Raw genomic sequence first — 19,622 nt, forward strand, 5'->3', positions numbered from 1 at the left:
TTAAAGAAAAAACAAAATCTTTGAAGATTAATTATGTTGGGGTGAAAACTTTGTTTTACACTATCAAAGAAATGTAAAAAGATGACTATAGTGGCCAAGATTAAATGTTCCCCATTGCTATCAAACAGAAAGAAGTTCATATTTCAAATTACAACAAAGCTCAAGATGAAGTTCAAGCAAAAAAGCAACATGTAAGAGGTTGTATAGTGATAGACAGACAATTAAATCTGCAACGAAATAGAGTCGGACTGCATTACAATGCATAGCTCTTTATGGCAAATGCAAGTCTGACATTAGACACTGAGGTGATTAGAAGGGACAAGTTCAACCAAAATATCCAATGTCTTTATCTTACAAGAATCTCCAAAGGTAACAAATTCCATATGATTCAAATTGAAATGTGGTGCACACAACTCCATGGAGGATAATTAAGAAGAGGCAACAAATGTGCAAAGATCTAAGATATTGCAAAAATAAATCAACTGGTACAGCTAGGACTACAACAGCTAGAAAGAAAAGATAGACATTCCCAAGTGCTTTGCAAAAGAAATAAAAAATGTTCAAGAAAGAACTGCAGAACTCAGACCAGCAGGAAGATAATTCAAGTCTCTATCCATCAAACTAACATTCTTCCAAATTTGCAGGGAACATGTTTAAGGAGAATATTGGAATTTCCAGATCATCTGAATTTGTAAAGTCAAATACTTGGGTTGCAAATGGAGATGGGAAAGATGGGATAGAAGTAATAATCAATATGCAAATGACTGTATAACAATACAATACTTAATATGGAAAAATACTTGTGTGGATGTTGTATCTGGATCTGAAAGGGTTCAGAAGGTGTATACTTGATTGAGTGCAACAAGCATCATCCACTGTGATGATGTGAAAGGAATTTGTAAAGAGATAAAAATGAGATTATAAGCAATAGATCTGGGGATAGTGTTGTCTTAACATCCTCCATATTAATATATATGCAATACATTTCATATTCTTTTCTCAACAAGACTCTTCTAGCTAAACTGGAAAGGTAGACATTCAATTTCCATTCTAAATCAAATTGCGCTTGAAGGAACACACATGCAACAAGTAGCCCAAATCTCATGGCCTTGGAGACCAGTGACAACCACTAAGTTAGCTTATCAAGTGGAATAATAGCGTGGTTTACAACCTCCTACTTCTTTGACCAAATATCGCCAATTGGAATGTTCAAGAGGTGTTATCAAGAGCCAACTCACTCCTCGTGAACACACAAAGACAAAGGGGAACTCATTTTTAAATCTCCTGTTCTACACAGTCACTATCTGATGTTTATTATTGTCCCAATAATTCAGTCCAAGAACTGTAACTGGATCCTGGATGTGACGTACAGTCCCAGTTTAACTTGGGATAGTTCTAGCTGTCCAGCAATGGGCATCATGGCAACAAAGGGGCAATAGACCTAGCCCTGTTTTTGGACAGTTCAACCCCATTACTGACTTGAAGGAGTGTTAAAGTTAGGTGCCATGATTTTATAAAAAAGTAGGTATGGTGTGATGCCGATGGAGGAAAGCAACAAGATTAATTGATCCAAGAGCAAAATGCAGTAGATGCTGGAAAACTAAATAAAAACAGAATGTTTTTGACATATCAAAGATCAGGTTGAATTTGCGAAGAAGGTAGTAACAACAATAACCAGAAGTTTCTAAAGGCAGGGTTGGGAGATGGGAAGACATCGGTGGGCAAGGAGGTAGGAGTGACAAAGGAGTTATCCATTGCGGAAAATGCCCTAGGAAGGCTAGTCGTCTCCCAATGAGATTAGAGGGTGGGTGCTCCTTTCTGGATGGGCCACCCAAACATCAATTGTGACACCATGGCAATAACTACTCTCTCTATCTATGGCCAACCTAGTAAACTTCAGCCCAAACCTTCACATTGATGCTGTATTGTTGAAATTGGTTCATTTATTCATTTGTGGCTATTATGCTGAATCCAAAGCCTTTTATTTAAAATTATTTTTTGAATAATTCAGTGCACAAATATTTTATTTGCCTGTAACTTTTGGACAATAAATACTGGAATAGTTAGTGATGCCCAAATCCCATGAAAAAAAAGTATCTAAAGTTGCATTCTTTGTGTGAAGGGCTCTGTCTCTGAAGCTTAACTTGTATTTATTTATTTGTCGGGTTTATTAGTATCCAGTGGTTTGCTTCCTGTGAAGCTAAATTGAATGTATTGAAGGTGGATTGATTAAAGCCTGCTGACTGCACTTCTTGATTTAATTCTTGGCTGCAGTGTTCCTCAGAGTTACTGTTGAAACGTGTTGAGGTCAGATTGACGTAGTCGTTTAATTATGGACTGATGTATTTAATTATCATGTGAAGTCCGACTTTCCCAATTTATCTAGAATCATCCAAAGTGCAGCAACTGTATTAATGGTAATTTATCTTCTGTACAAAGGATGAATATTTCCTACAGTCGTGTATAAAGGCACCGTATAGAAATCTGTGGTATCTATTTACCATTCATATTTTAGATACTTACTGTAGGTAACTGGATTATATTAGTTCTCTCTGCAGAATGTAATTGGATTTTGTTCTATACATTTCTAGGTTAATTACCTCCTGCTAATTTCCAGCCACTGTGAGGTTCTCTGTACAGACCAGAGATACCTTCATGGTCACTAACAATAGTGATCCATCTCAGATAAATTGAGATAAAATTCAAATATTTAATCCTGAGCTGTTGTGTCTCTAGTCAAAGTTGTGCATCTGGATGTCTGAAACATTTGCTACTACGTTTATCCTAATCAGCATCTTTGCTGAAATGTCATATTATAACTGAACTTAATGTAAAATGACATTTTATTGCTATGAAGTTTTGGCCAGAGGGCTGTGGATACCCAGTGTTTGGATAATCAATGCTCCAAGCAATGGATTTTCAAACTCAAGGGATATAGGAAGGGCTCTGAGGAAGGATTACTTGACCTAAAAGATTAACTCTGATTTCTCTTTGCAGATGCTACCAGACCTGCTGAACTCTTCCAGCAATTTCTGTTCATGTATCAAAGGATCTGTTGGGAAAGTGAAGTTAGGTGAAAGGTGAACCAAGATTTTATTGTGGATAGTCTCGAGGGGCCATCTGGCCTACTCTTGTTCCTATTTCTTATGTTTTCATTAATAGCAAGTTTCTAAAGAATGGAGTGCAGAAATTCAGACATTTGTTTTTGCTTGTGAAATCTAAACTTGACATGTTGGACTGAATCTTTTTTGGTTCTATATGAGTTGCAACAGGCATTTTGAAGAATTTTTCATTCAGGCCTAGTGAGATTTCTTACTATAACCTAGTAAACTCACCTTATTAACTAGTTAGTACCTTCTAATTTTCGTTGCACCTTACCACGTGCCATTCCCAAAACAACTCTCATCTCAGCAGATAGCTGTCGAAAGACTGGCATACCTTGCTTTCACGCCATCTTTAAAAGGTCACTGTGTAACCAGACCAGCCTTGACAATCCAGTGTTACCCCTCAACTGCAACAAAATGGTACAACAGCCAAAAACCAATGCTGCCTATGGCACATGGCAGCATGGTTGACACTCCCTTGCATACACAAACTCACCCTCTCACCTTAGTTTCTGTATATCCACCAGGCTTCACATTTCTTTAGCTGAATCCCATTCAAACACCTTCTCTAAATCACCATTACTGTGCTTTCAATGCCCACTGAGCAGTTTGTCATTGTCCAGTAGGGAACATCACATACAAGTGAATAATTGCACAATTCTAAACAGAAGCTATTATACAGTCACTGAAAGTGAACTTAATCAAAATGAATAAAGGCTGCAGTTTGCCCTCACAATGCAAACCAATTGCTGGCATCATGACCAAAAACTATTTTACACTCCATGATGGTTCACCAAACCCAACTGTACTCTACTGTAACAAGGTGCCAATCACAGCCTGTCTGCCTTGTAGCACTTGATGCTGATGAGCTCTGTCACATCTAAAGAGACCTTGCTCCTCTTCAATATATTATCTTCCTTCTTGGAAGACTGCTCCCATTCCACCAGTTCCTCAGTATCTATCACATTACCTCATTGCCTGCTGCAATTGTGTAGAGCACAGCATGCCAGAATGGTGTGACACACTGTCCGGACTATACTAAAGTACCTTTCTAGCACCACTCCCAAACCAATCCAGACAGGGGAACAATACCAAAAAGAGTTCTGTTGTCCAATCCCACCATGGTCCTGGTTACAGATTGTGAACCAACTTAGTGAAGGTGTCATGCCAGCTGAGTGTCCAAAACATTACATTAACAAAAGTGCCTGTTGCGCTCTGACCCCCTTCCCATTGCAGGCCCACTTCAATCATTCAAACGATAATTGTATTCAGTAGAGTCCACTATCATAATTACCTTAGATATGACATAGTGATGTTCCCCTTATTCCACAGCAACCATGTAAATTCCTCAAGTAATGGGACACTTATGGCCAGCATTTACCTACTTTTAAGACAGCATTGAGATGGCAATGTTAGATTTGCAAGTACCAATTTACAATCCACCTTTGTCCAACATTTGAAGCCTAAACACGTTCAATCCATTGCATTGCAAATAAGTGAAAAAATGTTTGCAAATGGAAGGTAATTGGATTTTGCAAATGTGTACTTCATGTATTTGCCTCTGTAGTGTAGATAAGGATCTTGTGCTTTCATCCATCAAACTGATTCTGATTTCAAAATCCTTTGCAGTGTCCCAGCCATTTGCAGTTGCAGGGAGCATCTAGAGAATGGCAAGAGATATTAGGCATTGCTTCTCACAGTGGAACTGTTAGCAACAGGTTCTGAGCTCCTCCTGGTCATGACGTATCTCCCCCCTTCACGAACATGTGTGCACATGCACACACGCATGCACATACACGCATACACATCCATGTCCCCTTCCAGCTTGCCCTGCCCTGATGTTCAATTTCTACGATCACACTGAACTTTGCCTCTTCTCTCCTCTCCACCCTAAGCCCCATCATTATATTATAATGATGCCCACTCTGTTCCTCTACATCCCCTCTGTGGATGCTCTAGTGGTTGTCACTGCTAAAAACACGTCTTTCCAAAGCCTGCCATGCCCTCCACTTTTGTTCCATCTATATCCCATTCACCTTGAGTTTCCCCTGTTTCTATCCTTGCCCTCACCTCTACACATCCCTCTGCTTTGTACCACCTGTTTTGACAATAATTGCCCCATTGCCCCAATCAAAAGTTGATTGCAGTAGGCTGTTCACGGGTAAAGGGATGACTGAGAAGTAGGCAGTCTTCAAAGTGTGATAACGAGAATTCAGAGGCACTATATTCCTGTTAGCATGAAAGGCAAGGTTGGTAAGATTAGGGAACAATGGATAAATAAAGATATTGAGGTTCTAGTCAAGAATAAGAAAAATCATATATTAGATATCGACAACTAGGATCAACTGAATGTCTTAAAGAGTAAAGAAGTGTAGAGACTTTTTAAAGGTGGAAATCAGGAAGGCAAATTGGGGATATGAGATAGCCTTAAGGATAATCCAAAAAGATCCTACATTAAGAGCAAGAGAGCAATTAGAGGAAAAGTAGGACCCCTAATAGATCAATGAGGCCACCTTTGTGTTGAACCTCAGGAGGTGGGAGAGATATTAAATAAATATTTTATGTCAGTTTTTACTGTTGAGAAAAAAATGGTGGCTAGAGAACTCAGGGAATAAAATATTGATATTTTTAAAACAGTTTGCATTAAAGAAGCAGAAGTGCTGGAGATCTTAGAAAACATAAAGGTGGATAAATCTTGGGGACCTGATCAAGCATATCCCAGGAAGTTGTGAGAAGTTAGGGCAGAAATTGCAGGGCTCCTAGCAGAAATATTTGTATTATCAATAAACATGGGTGAAGTATAGGAGAACTGGAAGGTGGCTTATGATGTCCCATTGTTTAAGAAAGGCTGTAAGGAGAAGCCTGGAAACTGTAGACCTGTGAGTCTGACATTGGTGGTGCGTTCATTGTTGGAGGTGTTTCTGAAAGGTAGGATTTATAACCATTTGGAGAGGCAAGGATTGATTAAGGGTAGTCAGCACAGTTTTGTGTGAGGAAAATCATATCTCACTAACTTGATTGAGTTTTTAATGGAGCAACAAAAAGATCAATGAGGGCAGAGCAGTACATACTGTTTACTTGGACTTTAGTAAAAATTGGCTTTATGGCAGGAGACAGAGAGTGGTGATGGAGGGTTATCTTTCAGACTGGAAGCCTGTGACCAGCAGTGTTCCATAGGAATTGGTACTGGGTCCACTTTTGTTTGTTATTTTTTAAAATGATTTTATAATAGAATATAGGAAACATGGTTAGTAAGTTTGCAGATGACACCAAAATTGGTGGTACAGTGGACAATGAAGATTACAAAACAATTTTGATCAATTGGGTCAATAGACTGAGGAGTGGCAAAAGGAGTTTAATTTGAATAAATGTGAGGTATTGCATTTTGGTAAAACAAACAAGGGCATGGCTCATACAATTAATGGTAGGGTCCTGGGTAGTGTTTGTAGAATGGAGTGACTTTGGGGTTCAGGTACAAACATTCTTTGAAATTTGCATCACAGATAAGCAGGGTGGTTAAGAAGGTGTTTAGCACGCTTGCCTTCATTGCTCAGACATTTGAGTACAGGAGTTGGACATCATATTGAGGACATTGGCAAGACCTCTTCTGGTGTAGTTCTGGTCACCCTATTATAGGAAGGATATTATTAAACTGGAGCAGATTCAGAAAAGATTTACCAAAATGTTGCTGAGAATGGAAGGTTTGAGATATAAAAATAAACTGGAAAGACTGGGACTTTTTTCACTGGAGCACAGGAGGTTGAGGGGTGACCTTATTGAGGCTTATACAATCATGAGTGGCATTGATAAGGTGAATGACAAGGGTATTTTCCTTTGAGTGGGTGAGTTCAAAAGTAGGGAACATATTTTTAAGGTGAGAGGAGAAAAATTTAAAAAGGACATGATGGGCAATGTTTTTACACAAGAGTAGTTTGTGTGTGGAATGAACTGCCAGAGAAAGTGATGGATACAGATACAGTTACAACATTTAAAAGACATTTGGATAAGTATATGAATAGCAAAGGTTTAGACGGATATTGGCAAAGCATAGGCAGGTGGGACGAGTTTGGGAAATCTGTTTCCATGCTGTATCACTCTATGCCAACTTCTCCCCACTTCACAACAACGATCAATGAATAGACATCACGGTACGTGCTCCAGACGTCTATCAGCCCCTAAATATGACTGACCACACCCCTGACTGCTGTCTTTGCAGCTCCGCAATGAATGATATGCAGTTCCCCTGACTGCTTATGATGACTTCATAGGACTCACCATTGTAACTCTAAACTGTATTCAGATTTATCTCCTGAGTGTGAGCATTTCTAGTGGACGACTGATGGTGGCCAAGCCCTTGATTGTGTGCAAACTGTGCCCATGACTGATGGTACTGGGACCCCCTGACAGACAGCACCCAATCTCTCACCACTCCTTGACTGAGGACTAGCCTCCACCCACTTCATGACATGACCATTTTGTTGAATGAGTGTGCCGTGTGTTTACCAGACAGGCAGCTGTCACATCCTGTAGATATTAGATTGATGTCTCAGTGTAGTGTGCAGCAAGATGTCTTTCCCCAACTCCCAATCAGATCTTAATTAATAAGTAGCTTACTTCTGTGCCTATGCTATCAATACGGCAGTACTGATTCAAACATTGAAATGCTGGAGAAACTCAGCAGGTCTGGAAGCATCTGAGAAGAAAGAAACATTTTGAGTTCTTCTTCAGAACAACAGCAGTGACATCTGTTGGCTCTAGCTGAAGTATTAACTCATTGGAGGCATGGTGTGACAAGGCAAGACATGGACTGTGAGTATACAGGGAGAAGATTAAGAGAGGAAGCGAACATCCCTGAGATGCAGTCTGACCCAATCTGTGAGCTTAGTGCCTGCACCTGAATGCAAAGTGTCCTTATAGCAGCATCCCAATGCAACAGCATTGGAATGCTGCTGAAATGCAACTCTGTGCTTCCTAAGCATCCTACAAGAGGATTGGAAAGGTGTCATGTTGGTCATGAGACATTGACAGATTTCAGATGCCAATGTCTGTAGATGAGGGGTGCATGTAGCTAGTGCCATTGGATCGTGCCCTGAGTTGTGTTTGGTACTGAGCAAATATGGAGGCTGCACATAACCAGTAGTTTACTGACGTCACCCAGTACCTGCTCTATTTCCAATGTCAATAATTCTCAACATCTGCCATGTTCAGCACATTTGGTGAGATAGGAAGCTGAATATTAATTATGCTGGTTGTGGTATTAATTAAGCATTTTAAAAGTTACAATAGATTTATAAGCCACTGACTAATGAGAAACTCACCCTTCCATTGTAAACGCACAAAAAACGCACATGGAGTAGCTCGCGACATCAAGATGGGCCTTGCTGGATTTCTTACACAATTCTGCCACAAATTGCCCCATGCCCCATTGTTGTCAAGCTTTGATAAGATTCTGCCCATAAATTTTGTCAATCCTTTGATCCTGACCTTACTCGACTAGATGGGATTGAAGTTCACAAGGAGGAGGTGTTAGAAATTCTGGAAAGTGTGAAAATAGATAAATCCCCTGGGCCGGATGGTATATGTTCCTAGGATTCTCTGGGAAGCCAGGGAGGATATTGCCAAGCCTTTGGCTTTGATCTTTATGTCATCATTATCTAAAGGAATAGTACCAGAAGACTGGAGGATAGCAAATGTTGCTCCCTTGTTCAAGAAGGGGAGCCGAGACAGCCCTGGTAATTATAGACCTTACATTGGTTGTGGGTAAAGTGTTGGAAAAGGTTAAAAGAGATAGGATTTATAATCATCTCAATAGAAATAAGTTGATTAGGGGTAGACAACACAGTTTTGTGAATGGTAGGTCATGCCTCACAAACCTTATTGAGTACTTTGAGAAGATGACCAAACAGTTGGATGAGAGTAAAGCAGTTAATATGGTGTAAGCAGATTTCAGTAAGGCGTTTGATAAGTTTCCCAGTGGCAGCATGGGAGGCATGTGATTGAGGGCGATTTAGCGGTTTGGATCAGAAATTGGCCAGCTGAAAGAAGGCAGAGGGTGGTGGTTGATGGGAAATGTTCATCCTGGAGTTGAGTTATGAGTGGTGTACCACAAAGATCTGTTTTGGGTCCACTGCTGTTTGTCATTTTTATAAATGACCTGGATGAGGGTGTAGAAGGACGAGTTAGTAAATTTGCAGATGACACTAAAGTCGGTACAGTTGTGGAAGCATGTTGTAGGTTACAGAGGGACATAGATAAGCTGCAGAGCTGGGCTGAGAGGTGGCAAATGAATGCAGAAAAATGTGAGGTGATTCACTTTGGAAGGAGTAACAGCAATGCAGAGTACTGGGCGAATGGTAAGGTTCTTGGTCATGTTGATGAGCAGAGAGATCTCAGTGTCCATGTAGATAGATCCCTCAAAGTTGCCACCCAGTTTGATAGGGCTGTTAAGAAGGCATACAGTGTGTAGGTTTTTATTAGTAGAGGGATTGAGTTTTGGAGCCACGAGGTCATGCTGCAGCTGTACAAAACTCTGGTGCAGCTGCACTTGGAGAATTACATGCAGTTCTGGTCACTGCATTATAGGAAGGATGTGGAAGCTTTGGAAAGGGTTCAGAGGAGATTTACTAGGATGTTGCCTGGTGCGGAGGAAGGTCTTATAAGGAAAGGCTGAGGGACTTGAGGCTATTTTCATTTGAGAGAAGAAGGTTGAGAGGTGACTTAATTGAGACATATAAAATAATCAGAGGGTTAGATTGGGTGGACAGGGAGAGACTTTTTTCCTGGATGGTGATGGCTAGTGCAAGGGGCATTGCTTCAAATTGAGGGGTGATAGATATAGGACAGATGTCAGAGGTAGTTTCTTTACTCAGAGAGTAGTAGGGACGTGGAATGCACTGCCTACAACAGTTGTGAACTCACCAACTTTACAGGCAATTAAATGGTCATTGGATAAGCATATGGACAAGAACAGAATAGTGTAGGTTAGATGGGCTTCAGATTGGTTTCACAGGCGGTGCAACAACGAGGGACGAAGGGCCTGTACTGCGCTGCAATATTCCAAGTTCTATGTTCTATAAATTGTTAAGGAAATCTTAAGATCTTTATAGATCTCTTTGCATGTGCTCTATCCTTACTAATTATTTATGGCATGACAAATGTTATTGTGAACAAAGACTCCAGTAATGAGACAGTTTCTACAAAGTTTAGGATAGTAAATCTAATTATTATCTAGGTGTGTAACTAATCAAGCTGAACTCATTGTCTTGATTCCTTATCTTGAAACTATCTTGCTTCTCTGAACTTACAATGTGGCAATGAAAATAATCTACAGGCATGAATTAATTTTGCACCTCAGAAGAACTACTGTAAACAGTGCAGTCAGTTAAATTATACCCTGACATTATTAAACCCTAAATCATCCTGGGAGTGAACAGCACTAACCATTTCATTATTTCTAGCTGCCATATCAATCCCCAACCATTTATATGTAAAAGCAAAGCAAAAACCTTAATCACATGAGATTAATCTAAATGCTAACCCTGTATAGGTTTATATTCATGAATAGCTTATGTAACAATATTAAATATTCTGAACCTCAACTCCTATTCTAGAATTTCATTATAACAATGGCTCCATCTGCAGGATACATGATAAAAACTCAGAAAAAATCCCAACAATGGTAATGATTTGGATGACTGTTGATATTTCCCTGTAAAGGCTTTGTCTTTCAACCTAAACAGAAATGCATAAAAATGTCTGTATATGCATATGTTGTGACAATGGTATTGGAAGGAACCCAATTCAGCAAACCTAGAAATATGAACAGTTGAGGTGCTGTGTAGAACCCACAATGAACCATTGGATATAAAGATTGCAGAGACCATTAAAAACAGGGGGTTCTTTGACATACTATTTCACTTGCACATTTTTTAACCCTCTCTCTGCTTGTATCTCGTCTCCTTCCACCAAGCATAAACACATATACATATATACCTAACCTTAATACAGGGAATTTAGTTAACAGGACATTATAGACAATAGGTGCAGGAGTAGGCCATTCTGCCCTTCGAGCCTGCTCCACCATTCATTATGATCATGGCTGATCATCCTCAATCAGTATCCTGTTCCTGCCTTATTTCCATAACCCTTGATTCCACTATCCTTGAGAGCTCTATCCAACTCTTTCTTAAACGAATCCAGAGACTGGGCCTCCACTGCCTTCTGGGGCAGAGCATTCCACACACCCACCACTCTCTGGGTGAAGAAGTTTCTCCTCATCTCTGTCCTAAATGGCGTACCCCTTATTTTTAAGCTGTGTCCTCTGGTTCGGGACTCACCCATCAGCGGAAACACGTTTCCTGCCTCCAGAGTGTCCAATCCTTTAATAATCTTATACGTCTCAATCAGATCCCCTCTCAGTCTTCTAAACTCAAGGGTATACAAGCCCAGTTGCTCCAATCTTTCAACATAGGATAGTCCCGCCATTCCAGGAATTGACCTCGTGAACCTACGCTGCACTCCCTCAATAGCCAGAATGTCTTTCCTCAAATTTGGAGACCAGAACTGCACACAATATTCCAGGTGCAGTCTCACCAGGACCCTATACATTCTCTTTGCATTATATAGGAGTGAGAGCTCCATGCGATCTTTGAAAATATTTGTAGTTCAGGTTGAAGTTCAGCTTGTAAGTTTGCTTGCTGAGCTGGCAGGTTTGTTCCCAGATGTTTCATTACAATGCGAGGTAACATTATCAGTGAGCCTCCAGTGAAGCGTTGGTGTTCTGTCATGCATTCTATTTATGGGTCTTGGGTCTCTTAAGGTGGTGATATCATTTCTGGTTCTTTTCCTCAAAAATTGGTAAATGGGGTCCAATTCGATGTGTTTATTGCTGGAATTCTAGTTGACTTTACTGCATAGTCAATAAGAACAGGTATCCGGTAAACACAGTCTGCTGATTCTTAAACAACAAACACAAACAAGTAGACACGACACGCCCAGACATTCCAGCCACACTACCATATATCAAAGACATCTCAGAGATGACTACCAGACTACTCCGACCCCTTGGTATAATGATAGCCCACAAACCTACCAACACACTGAAACAGCAACTGATGAACCGAAAGGACCCTATACCAACAACCAGCAAATCAAATGTCATTCACAAAATAACATGCAAAGACTGTAACAAACACTACATTGGACAGACAGGCAGAAAACTAACCACCAGGATACACAGACACCAACTAGCCACCAAAAGACATGACCCACTCTCACTAGTATCCTTACATACGGATGAAGAAGGACACCTCTTCGACTGGGACAATACATCCATCCTAGGACAGGCCAAACAGAGGCATGCACAGGAATTCATAGAGGCCTAACATTCAAAGTGGAACTCCATCAACAAACACATCAATTTGGACCCCATTTACCCACCTCTGAGGATAAGAACTGGAAATAATATCACCCACCTTAACAGACCAAAACACACAAATAGAAAGTGGGTCAGAACACCAACACTTCACCAGAGAGTCACTGATGATGTTATCTAGCATAGTGACAAAATGTCTGAACAAACCTACCAGCTCAGCAAGCAAACTTACAAATTGTTAAATCCATTTCAATTATGCCTCTGTTTATGGTGACCATTCAGTTTAAGATAACTACAACTCCACATTTAACTCTTCACCTCCTATTATTATACATTTCACATGCAGTGTTTCCCCAGTAATAACTGGTTTGATTACTTTACCAAGAAGGCTGACTATGTGTTCTTTTCACTTTCACTGGAATACCACTTTATTGCGTAGGAAGCTGGACACATGTCCAAATCACTCTGCTTGGACACTTCCATTCACATCCCAAAATTTGCCTGATTCACAAGCAGACAATTTGTACACAAATCTCTTCCCCTTATTGTACTTGGAATTTTACTACGTCTCACGTCATTACTGCAAGAGTTCGGACACATTACATTCCTCCATCAGATATTTTGATAAAGAATGAGCTTTACGATTAGAGATATTTCTAGGATCAATGTGCTATCAGTCCTACAGGTTATATAATGAAGTCCAATCCTGTGAGAACGACATTATGCTGGAGCTGTAATGTTCAGAATGTGGAGTGTTCCATTATGAATACAATGTGTTCAGTAATTGAGTATTTTAGGAGTAGATATTAGCCTTGCCACTCCCACAAACATGCCCATTCTTTCTCAGTGGGCAAGGGTCAGTCATGTTGTTAAAATTGCAGTTAAAGTCTTCCTGCTGCATTCACAACTATGACTATGTTGCGGTATCAGGCTTTTATAAGTAATTATCATTTAGAATGCACAAGAAGTCAGAATTAGTGCAATTCAGTTTGGAGGGTTTGTGGGGCTGGTGAATATTACAAGGATTAGGAGAAATTTGCAAATGAGGATAACAATTTTAAAGTCAAGATGTTGTTTGACTGGGAGCCAATGTAAGATAATGAGCACAGGAGCAATAGAGGATTGGGTATAGTGGGAGATAAGAAATAGGTAAGAGAGTTTAGGATGACCTCAAGTTTACTGATAGTAGGAAGCTTGAATGAGATTTTCCTCAGCAAATGAGCAAGGGCTATGTCGCGTAATGCTACAGAGTTGGAAATAGATGGCGCAGATCTGAGGTTGAAGCTCAACATGGGATCAAATATAGCACCAAGTCAATGAATAGACTGGCTATATACTTCATCTGTTAAAGGAGTAGTGCTCCAAAAGCTTGTGATTTCAAATAAACCTGTTAAACTATAGCCTGGTGTTGTGTGATTTCAGACTGTAGATTACTGCCAGGGAGAGGGATGGAGTCAGTAGCCAGGAAACAGAAGTTAGGGACAAGGACCAGAAACAATGGCTTCAATCTTCCCAATGTTTCACTGGAAGATTTTTCCATTCATCTAGTCCTTTTTACTTTTTTGGTTACCTGTGAACTAGAAAGTACAGCAGCAGGAGAGGAATTTTCACTGATCTGGTCTTCCAATGTCTTCCTCTGACTATGATGAACCCTATATCCTCTCTCACCTCTTTGTTAATGTCATGATGATAATAAAATATGGACTATTGATTTTTCAATCTCATCAGCTGATTTAATGCCTGGGATTCTTATGGGCTGAGATGTTTTAAAATGGGGCTAAAAATGCAAGCCTAAAATGCCATTGGCATCACAGATTAGCCAAGTTTCATGAAATTGGTATGAATTAGACAATGTTAGCAAAGATAGTCTGAGCTGAAAATATTATTTTATCCAAGGGCAATTGAACCTGCCAACCACCCACAATAGGACATGTGAAAAGATTCTTCTCTCCTATTTGATTTGTAATGTCAAAAGAGTATCCACATGCTGGAAAAGAAGAATAGAAAGTATTGCTAGGAAATGTGGTGGAGGCTGATTCAATTGAGGCATTCTGGAGGGCATTGAATGATTATTTAGGGATATGGTGAAAAGTCAGGAAACTCACACTAGGTAATGGAACCAGTGCAGGCATGAGGTTCAGATGGCCACCTTCTAATAATTCTGTGATTTTGTGAATCACTGCAGAATGAACTCAGCAGGTGGAATATACTAGCAAGGTGATATTCAAGGGATTTTTTTAACAGAGAAGATGAGGTGGATTTTAGACTGCAGAACTAAACACAGGTTGAAGAAAGTGTTCTCTTTCTCTCTTCCTGTGTCTCAAGAGGGAAAGTATCTGGTAACAATACTGATTAGAAAGAAACATGGGGAAACAGAAAACTTAAAATATAGCAATATTTGCTTCGACTTGTTGTCCAAAAAAATCAGCAGACCTATTGTGTAACACCTCAAGGTCACCCAAGATGTCAAAACTATTTATTTTATTTTCCATTTGTACTATACACTTTTATATATGTGTGTGTGTGTGTGGATGTTAGGGCACAGGTGACTGCAAAGAGGTTGTATGTTTGACATTGTAACTTTATTATTTTCCTTGGAGTTAGTAATTAATAAGCCAGCTCTATTTGAACTCAAGAAAGCCTTGACATTGGTTCCTCACTATGACAGTAAAAATTGGTGAACTATTTTACTTGGAGAGATTTAGAGCTTCATGTTAAAAAGATCCTAAACCTTTGTTGTGACCGTCCAAGAGGGAGTCAGTTCACTTATCCTCATCTGATTGTATCACATGCCAGAGATTGTTCTCTCTAACCTCCTGATGTGTAAAATCTCACTGTTGGCCATTAGTCACAGATATTCCTACCAGATTTGGATGGCACGGCATTCAAAAACATTTTGATGAACTACAGGCCCTGCACAAATAGTCTGAATTAAAGTTTGGGTTGTTATCTCAATAATCTAACCACTTGTTGTTATTTTACAGAAAGTTCTTCACAACTCAGGATAAACATAGTATTTTCACAATGGACCATTTTCCACTCTGGTACCGACGGGCTGCTGAGCACCCACCTGGACATTTTGTTTACTCCATAGCCTTTGAGGAAGACATGGGTGAGTGTTCTTTTCAACCATTGCTTTTCAAATACTGCTCCATTAGTAATTATGTTTCATAGCTCATTGGTAAATGTGTCTTCTTATGCCACTTATTTGTGTTAGTCTCTTAAAGCTATGTCTTTTGTTATGTATGTGTGCATTAGGAAGGAAATTAATGCCTTTCCCCAAAGTCAGGAACTTGGTCACATTTTGTAAAGACTGTTTAGTTGGCCCGTTGATGTTATAAACATTGAATACACCTGAAAATTGCACTGTTTTCTTCAACTTATGGTCCCTGTGCAGGCAAAACAGGGAAGAGTGTGATGTAAATCTTGTCAGATGAATAAGGATGGCAGAGCATTTTAACAAGGTCAGACTGCATTTAATGTGAGGGAGGTTGGAGGCAGCAGTTAATGCTGCAATAAAGGTTCAGGATTGTAGACTGCTGCTCTTTTGGAAAATCTCACTTGAACTGACATCACAAATTTATGTGATAAATGCTAGAGTTTCTTTGAGTGGCCATCACACTTGGTTGAGTCCTGGAATGTAAGGTTGAGCCATAGCAATTTTTCAGTGAGGAAGAACTTGAGTGAAGGAAGAAGAGATGAATGGTTGATCATTCCTGATGAAGGGCTTTTGCCCAAAACGTCAGTTTTTCCTGGTCCTCAGATGCTGCCTGACTTGCTGTGCTTTTCCACTCTAATCTTAACTCTGAAAGATTTCTGATGAAGGGCTTTAGCCTGAAAGGTAAATATTTCCTGCTTCTTGGATGCTGCCTAAGCTGCTGTGCTTTTCCAGCACCACTCTAATCTTGACTCTGATCTCCAGCATCTGCAGTGCCCACTTCTGCCTGAATGGTAGATCAGGCTTGGTCAAGCCATTGAGAAAGTTGGTATTGTTGTAGCTGCAGAATGTGGTGGAGCCGATCAGCCCCAAGGTTGAAGGTGCAGAAGACCATACCCTGTTGGATGAGTCTACAGCTGTCCAACCACCAGTGCATTATCTCATGAAAATGCTATGGTGCTCTGTGATGTGATGGCAGAGTTTGGGAGGCCACCCAAGTTTGGCAATGTTCAAGGTGACAGTAGCCTCAACATTCTACATAGCAGGATCATTCCAAGCAGCAGCTGGGGATCTCTGTGGAATATTGGAAGCATAAAGGTTATTAAGGTACCATATTTATGGAGCTGGGAAATTCACAAACCACACCAGATAAAGCTGATCACAGAGTGAGAATGAGAGGCATTTGTGCCCTACAAACTTTTCCTAACATGCAGAGATTTATAGACTACACCTGTGTGGCAAGTAGAGCACATATGGGCTAGCCTTGATCCTTCGTAAATCAAAGGGATATACTTGTTCAAAATGCAAAATGTTGCTTCCACCAAATTATTATACAGTCATATGTGTGTGGTACCCTGGGTGTAATCATGATTATTACATCTTTCAACTACTCCCAGGTGCCAAGGTTTTTCAACCCAGAAACTGGATGATTGGATTCTAGATGACAAGAGAGATCAACTCAGGAGATGGCTTAAGACCCCAATGAAATGCATAAGAATAGAGCCAATGCAGGTGACAATTAATCAGACCATTGGCTGTTGAATGTCTTGCTGTTGGCTTTCTCACCTGCTCTTCAGTTGCCCATAAAATGGCAGTAAAGGCAGAATGAACCTGTTAAAGTCCTTCATATGTCCAGGCTTAGATAGGCTGTGGGTGCTCTACATACCCTCCGTATTTTGGAACGCAAGTCTGATGTAGGCAGAAAAGCTTACCTTGGCAAGTTTTGTCTGGTGCCAGAAATCCATCTCCATTCATTATTTTTTGTGATTTGTAGTTGCTAAGATACTTTTAGATAGACCACATCTCTATCTATAGATCTATCTTATTAACATCATGTGTCAAATTAAGGCATATACTAGAACATGGCAGTGTCTACTGACACTTTGCACAATCTTCACACCTTCCTCTGATCTCTTCTATTAGCTTTGGATACAGTTCATGGGACTCTCCTTCTCAACCTCTCCACTCACTTGATATGGTTACCCTCAGGTTAAACCACTACCAGTCAGTCTCTCTGAGAGAATAACCAACCGATCCAGTACAACTCTGGCAACGTTTACACTTCATCAACCATGTCTACATTTTTGGTAGGATTTTCGAACCTTTAAGTAGTTAAATGGTTTCTGTAGCCTTAAAGCAGTCTGCTTCTTTCCCCCAATTCTTATCACCATATGCCATTGCTACTTTTCTAACAATGATAAAAGCCTAAGGTTTTGTTTGGTGAATGCAGTAATGTCTGACTTAGGGAACTGCAGATCCACTGACTTAAAATAATATTTTAACTAATCCATATACTATTGACCTGCAAGCACAATCGCTGCACAATTAGAACAAGTCTACATTCATCACAAGACTAAAACTCCTTGAGATCGGTTTATCTTCTTCACATGCATCTTTACCTTCATCCTCTTCCTCAGAATTTTTATCATCATGTGTAATTCCGTGGAACCTGCTTTGATCAGTTCACCACATAATGATACTTTCCAATACATCCAAAACACCACTTATCAGTTTCTTGCACATTGTGTAATTCATTGACCTATTATTCCTGTTCTAATTTTGTCTTCAATGCTAATAGCCAGATCTATTAAACATGGTTTCATCCTCATTCTGTCTGTCTTTATCCTTTCCACTGTATTGCCCACCTCCACCTGACAGTGGTATCTGGACTCTTTCAAAAGTAAAAATAAACATGTTAATGATATGGCTATTTATAAAAGAACATATCAACATCCTGGGGAGTACCAATGACCAGAAACTAAACTAAATGAACCATGTAAATACTGTAGCTGCAAGAGTATGGTCAGAGTCTAGGAGTTCTGCAGCAAGTAATTAAACTCTTCACTCCCCAAAGTCTAACAAGACAAACTTTCTTATCTTTTCTCCAAAGTCACTTGACTTTCTGTAAACAGTAAATAAACCACAGCACACGTTGAGGTGTTGACTTTATTTCCAAGAAACCACACCGTAAACCTTTTTAATCCAGAAAATGTGTAAACAGTTCCATACTATACTGTTTTTCATACAGTTTTTAACAATAAATATATACTCCCAATATCCTTAATAATTTGATTTTATAATGTTCTTTACCTTCTACAAGACACTTGTCAGGTATGTGACGGAATACTCTCCGTTACCTAGCTCAGTTTCAACAATGCTCAAGAAGCTCAGCACTATCTAGGACAAAGCAGCTGCTTGATTTGACACTCAACACTAACTCCTTCCACATAGATGCACAGTGATAGCATTGTACAACATCTACAAGATGTACTGCACCAACTCACCAAGGCTGCTGAACAGCACTGTCTATATCCACAATCTCTACTACCTAGAAGGAAAAAGGCAGCCAACTCATGAGAATCCCATGATCTGCATGTTGCATTCCAAATTATGTTCCACCCTAACTCGGAACGCTATCACAGTTCTTTGGATCTACATTCTGGAACTCCCTTCATAATGGCACTGTGCGACTTCAGCAATTCAAGGAAGCAACTCATCATCTTGGCAATTATGGATAGAAAACAACTGCTGGCTTAGCCAGCAATGCCACTTCTCATTAAAGAAAATATAATGAACTCAAGAGAATTACAATTTTGATAATAAAAGAATGAACAAGAGGGAATATGAAGAACTGAGGAGAAAATTCACATAAAGGAAGGTAAAGAACATTATAAAAATCAAATTATTAAGGATATTGGGAGGATAAGGGGCAACTTTTTCACACAGAGGGTGGTACGTGTATGGAATGAGCTGCCAGAGGAAATGGTGGAAGCTGGTACAATTGTAGCATTTAAAAGGCATTTGGATGGGTATATGAATAGGAGGGTTTGGAGGGATATAGGCCGGGTGCTGGCAGGTGGGACTAGATTGGGTTGGGATATCTGGTCGGTATGGACGGGTTGTACCGAAGGGTCTGTTTCCATGCTGTACATCTCTATGACTCTATATGGAACTGTTTACATATTTTCTGGATTAAAAAGGTTTACGG

At 39.9% G+C, this 19,622-nt stretch overlaps 1 protein-coding gene across 9 annotated transcripts in view; it reads left to right on the forward strand.

Annotated features, from left to right (window-relative positions):
• LOC122559589 (voltage-dependent calcium channel subunit alpha-2/delta-4-like) overlaps positions 1 to 19,622 on the forward strand; it is a 549,452-nt gene that overhangs the window by 226,514 nt on the left and 303,316 nt on the right. For all 9 annotated transcript variants that reach the window (XR_015760448.1, XM_087997322.1, XM_087997321.1 and 6 more), the window contains one exon: positions 15,462 to 15,589. Coding sequence is in view for 8 of the 9 variants with exons in the window: in XM_087997322.1 (XP_087853448.1) it covers positions 15,462 to 15,589 (128 nt within the window). In the remaining variant the exon portion in view is untranslated. The remainder of the gene's footprint in view (positions 1 to 15,461; positions 15,590 to 19,622) is intronic.

Source organism: Chiloscyllium plagiosum, unplaced genomic scaffold (assembly GCF_037043375.1).
Source record: "Chiloscyllium plagiosum isolate Xiang-an unplaced genomic scaffold, Cpla_swu_hap1 HiC_scaffold_19, whole genome shotgun sequence".
NCBI lineage: Eukaryota > Metazoa > Chordata > Chondrichthyes > Orectolobiformes > Hemiscylliidae > Chiloscyllium > Chiloscyllium plagiosum.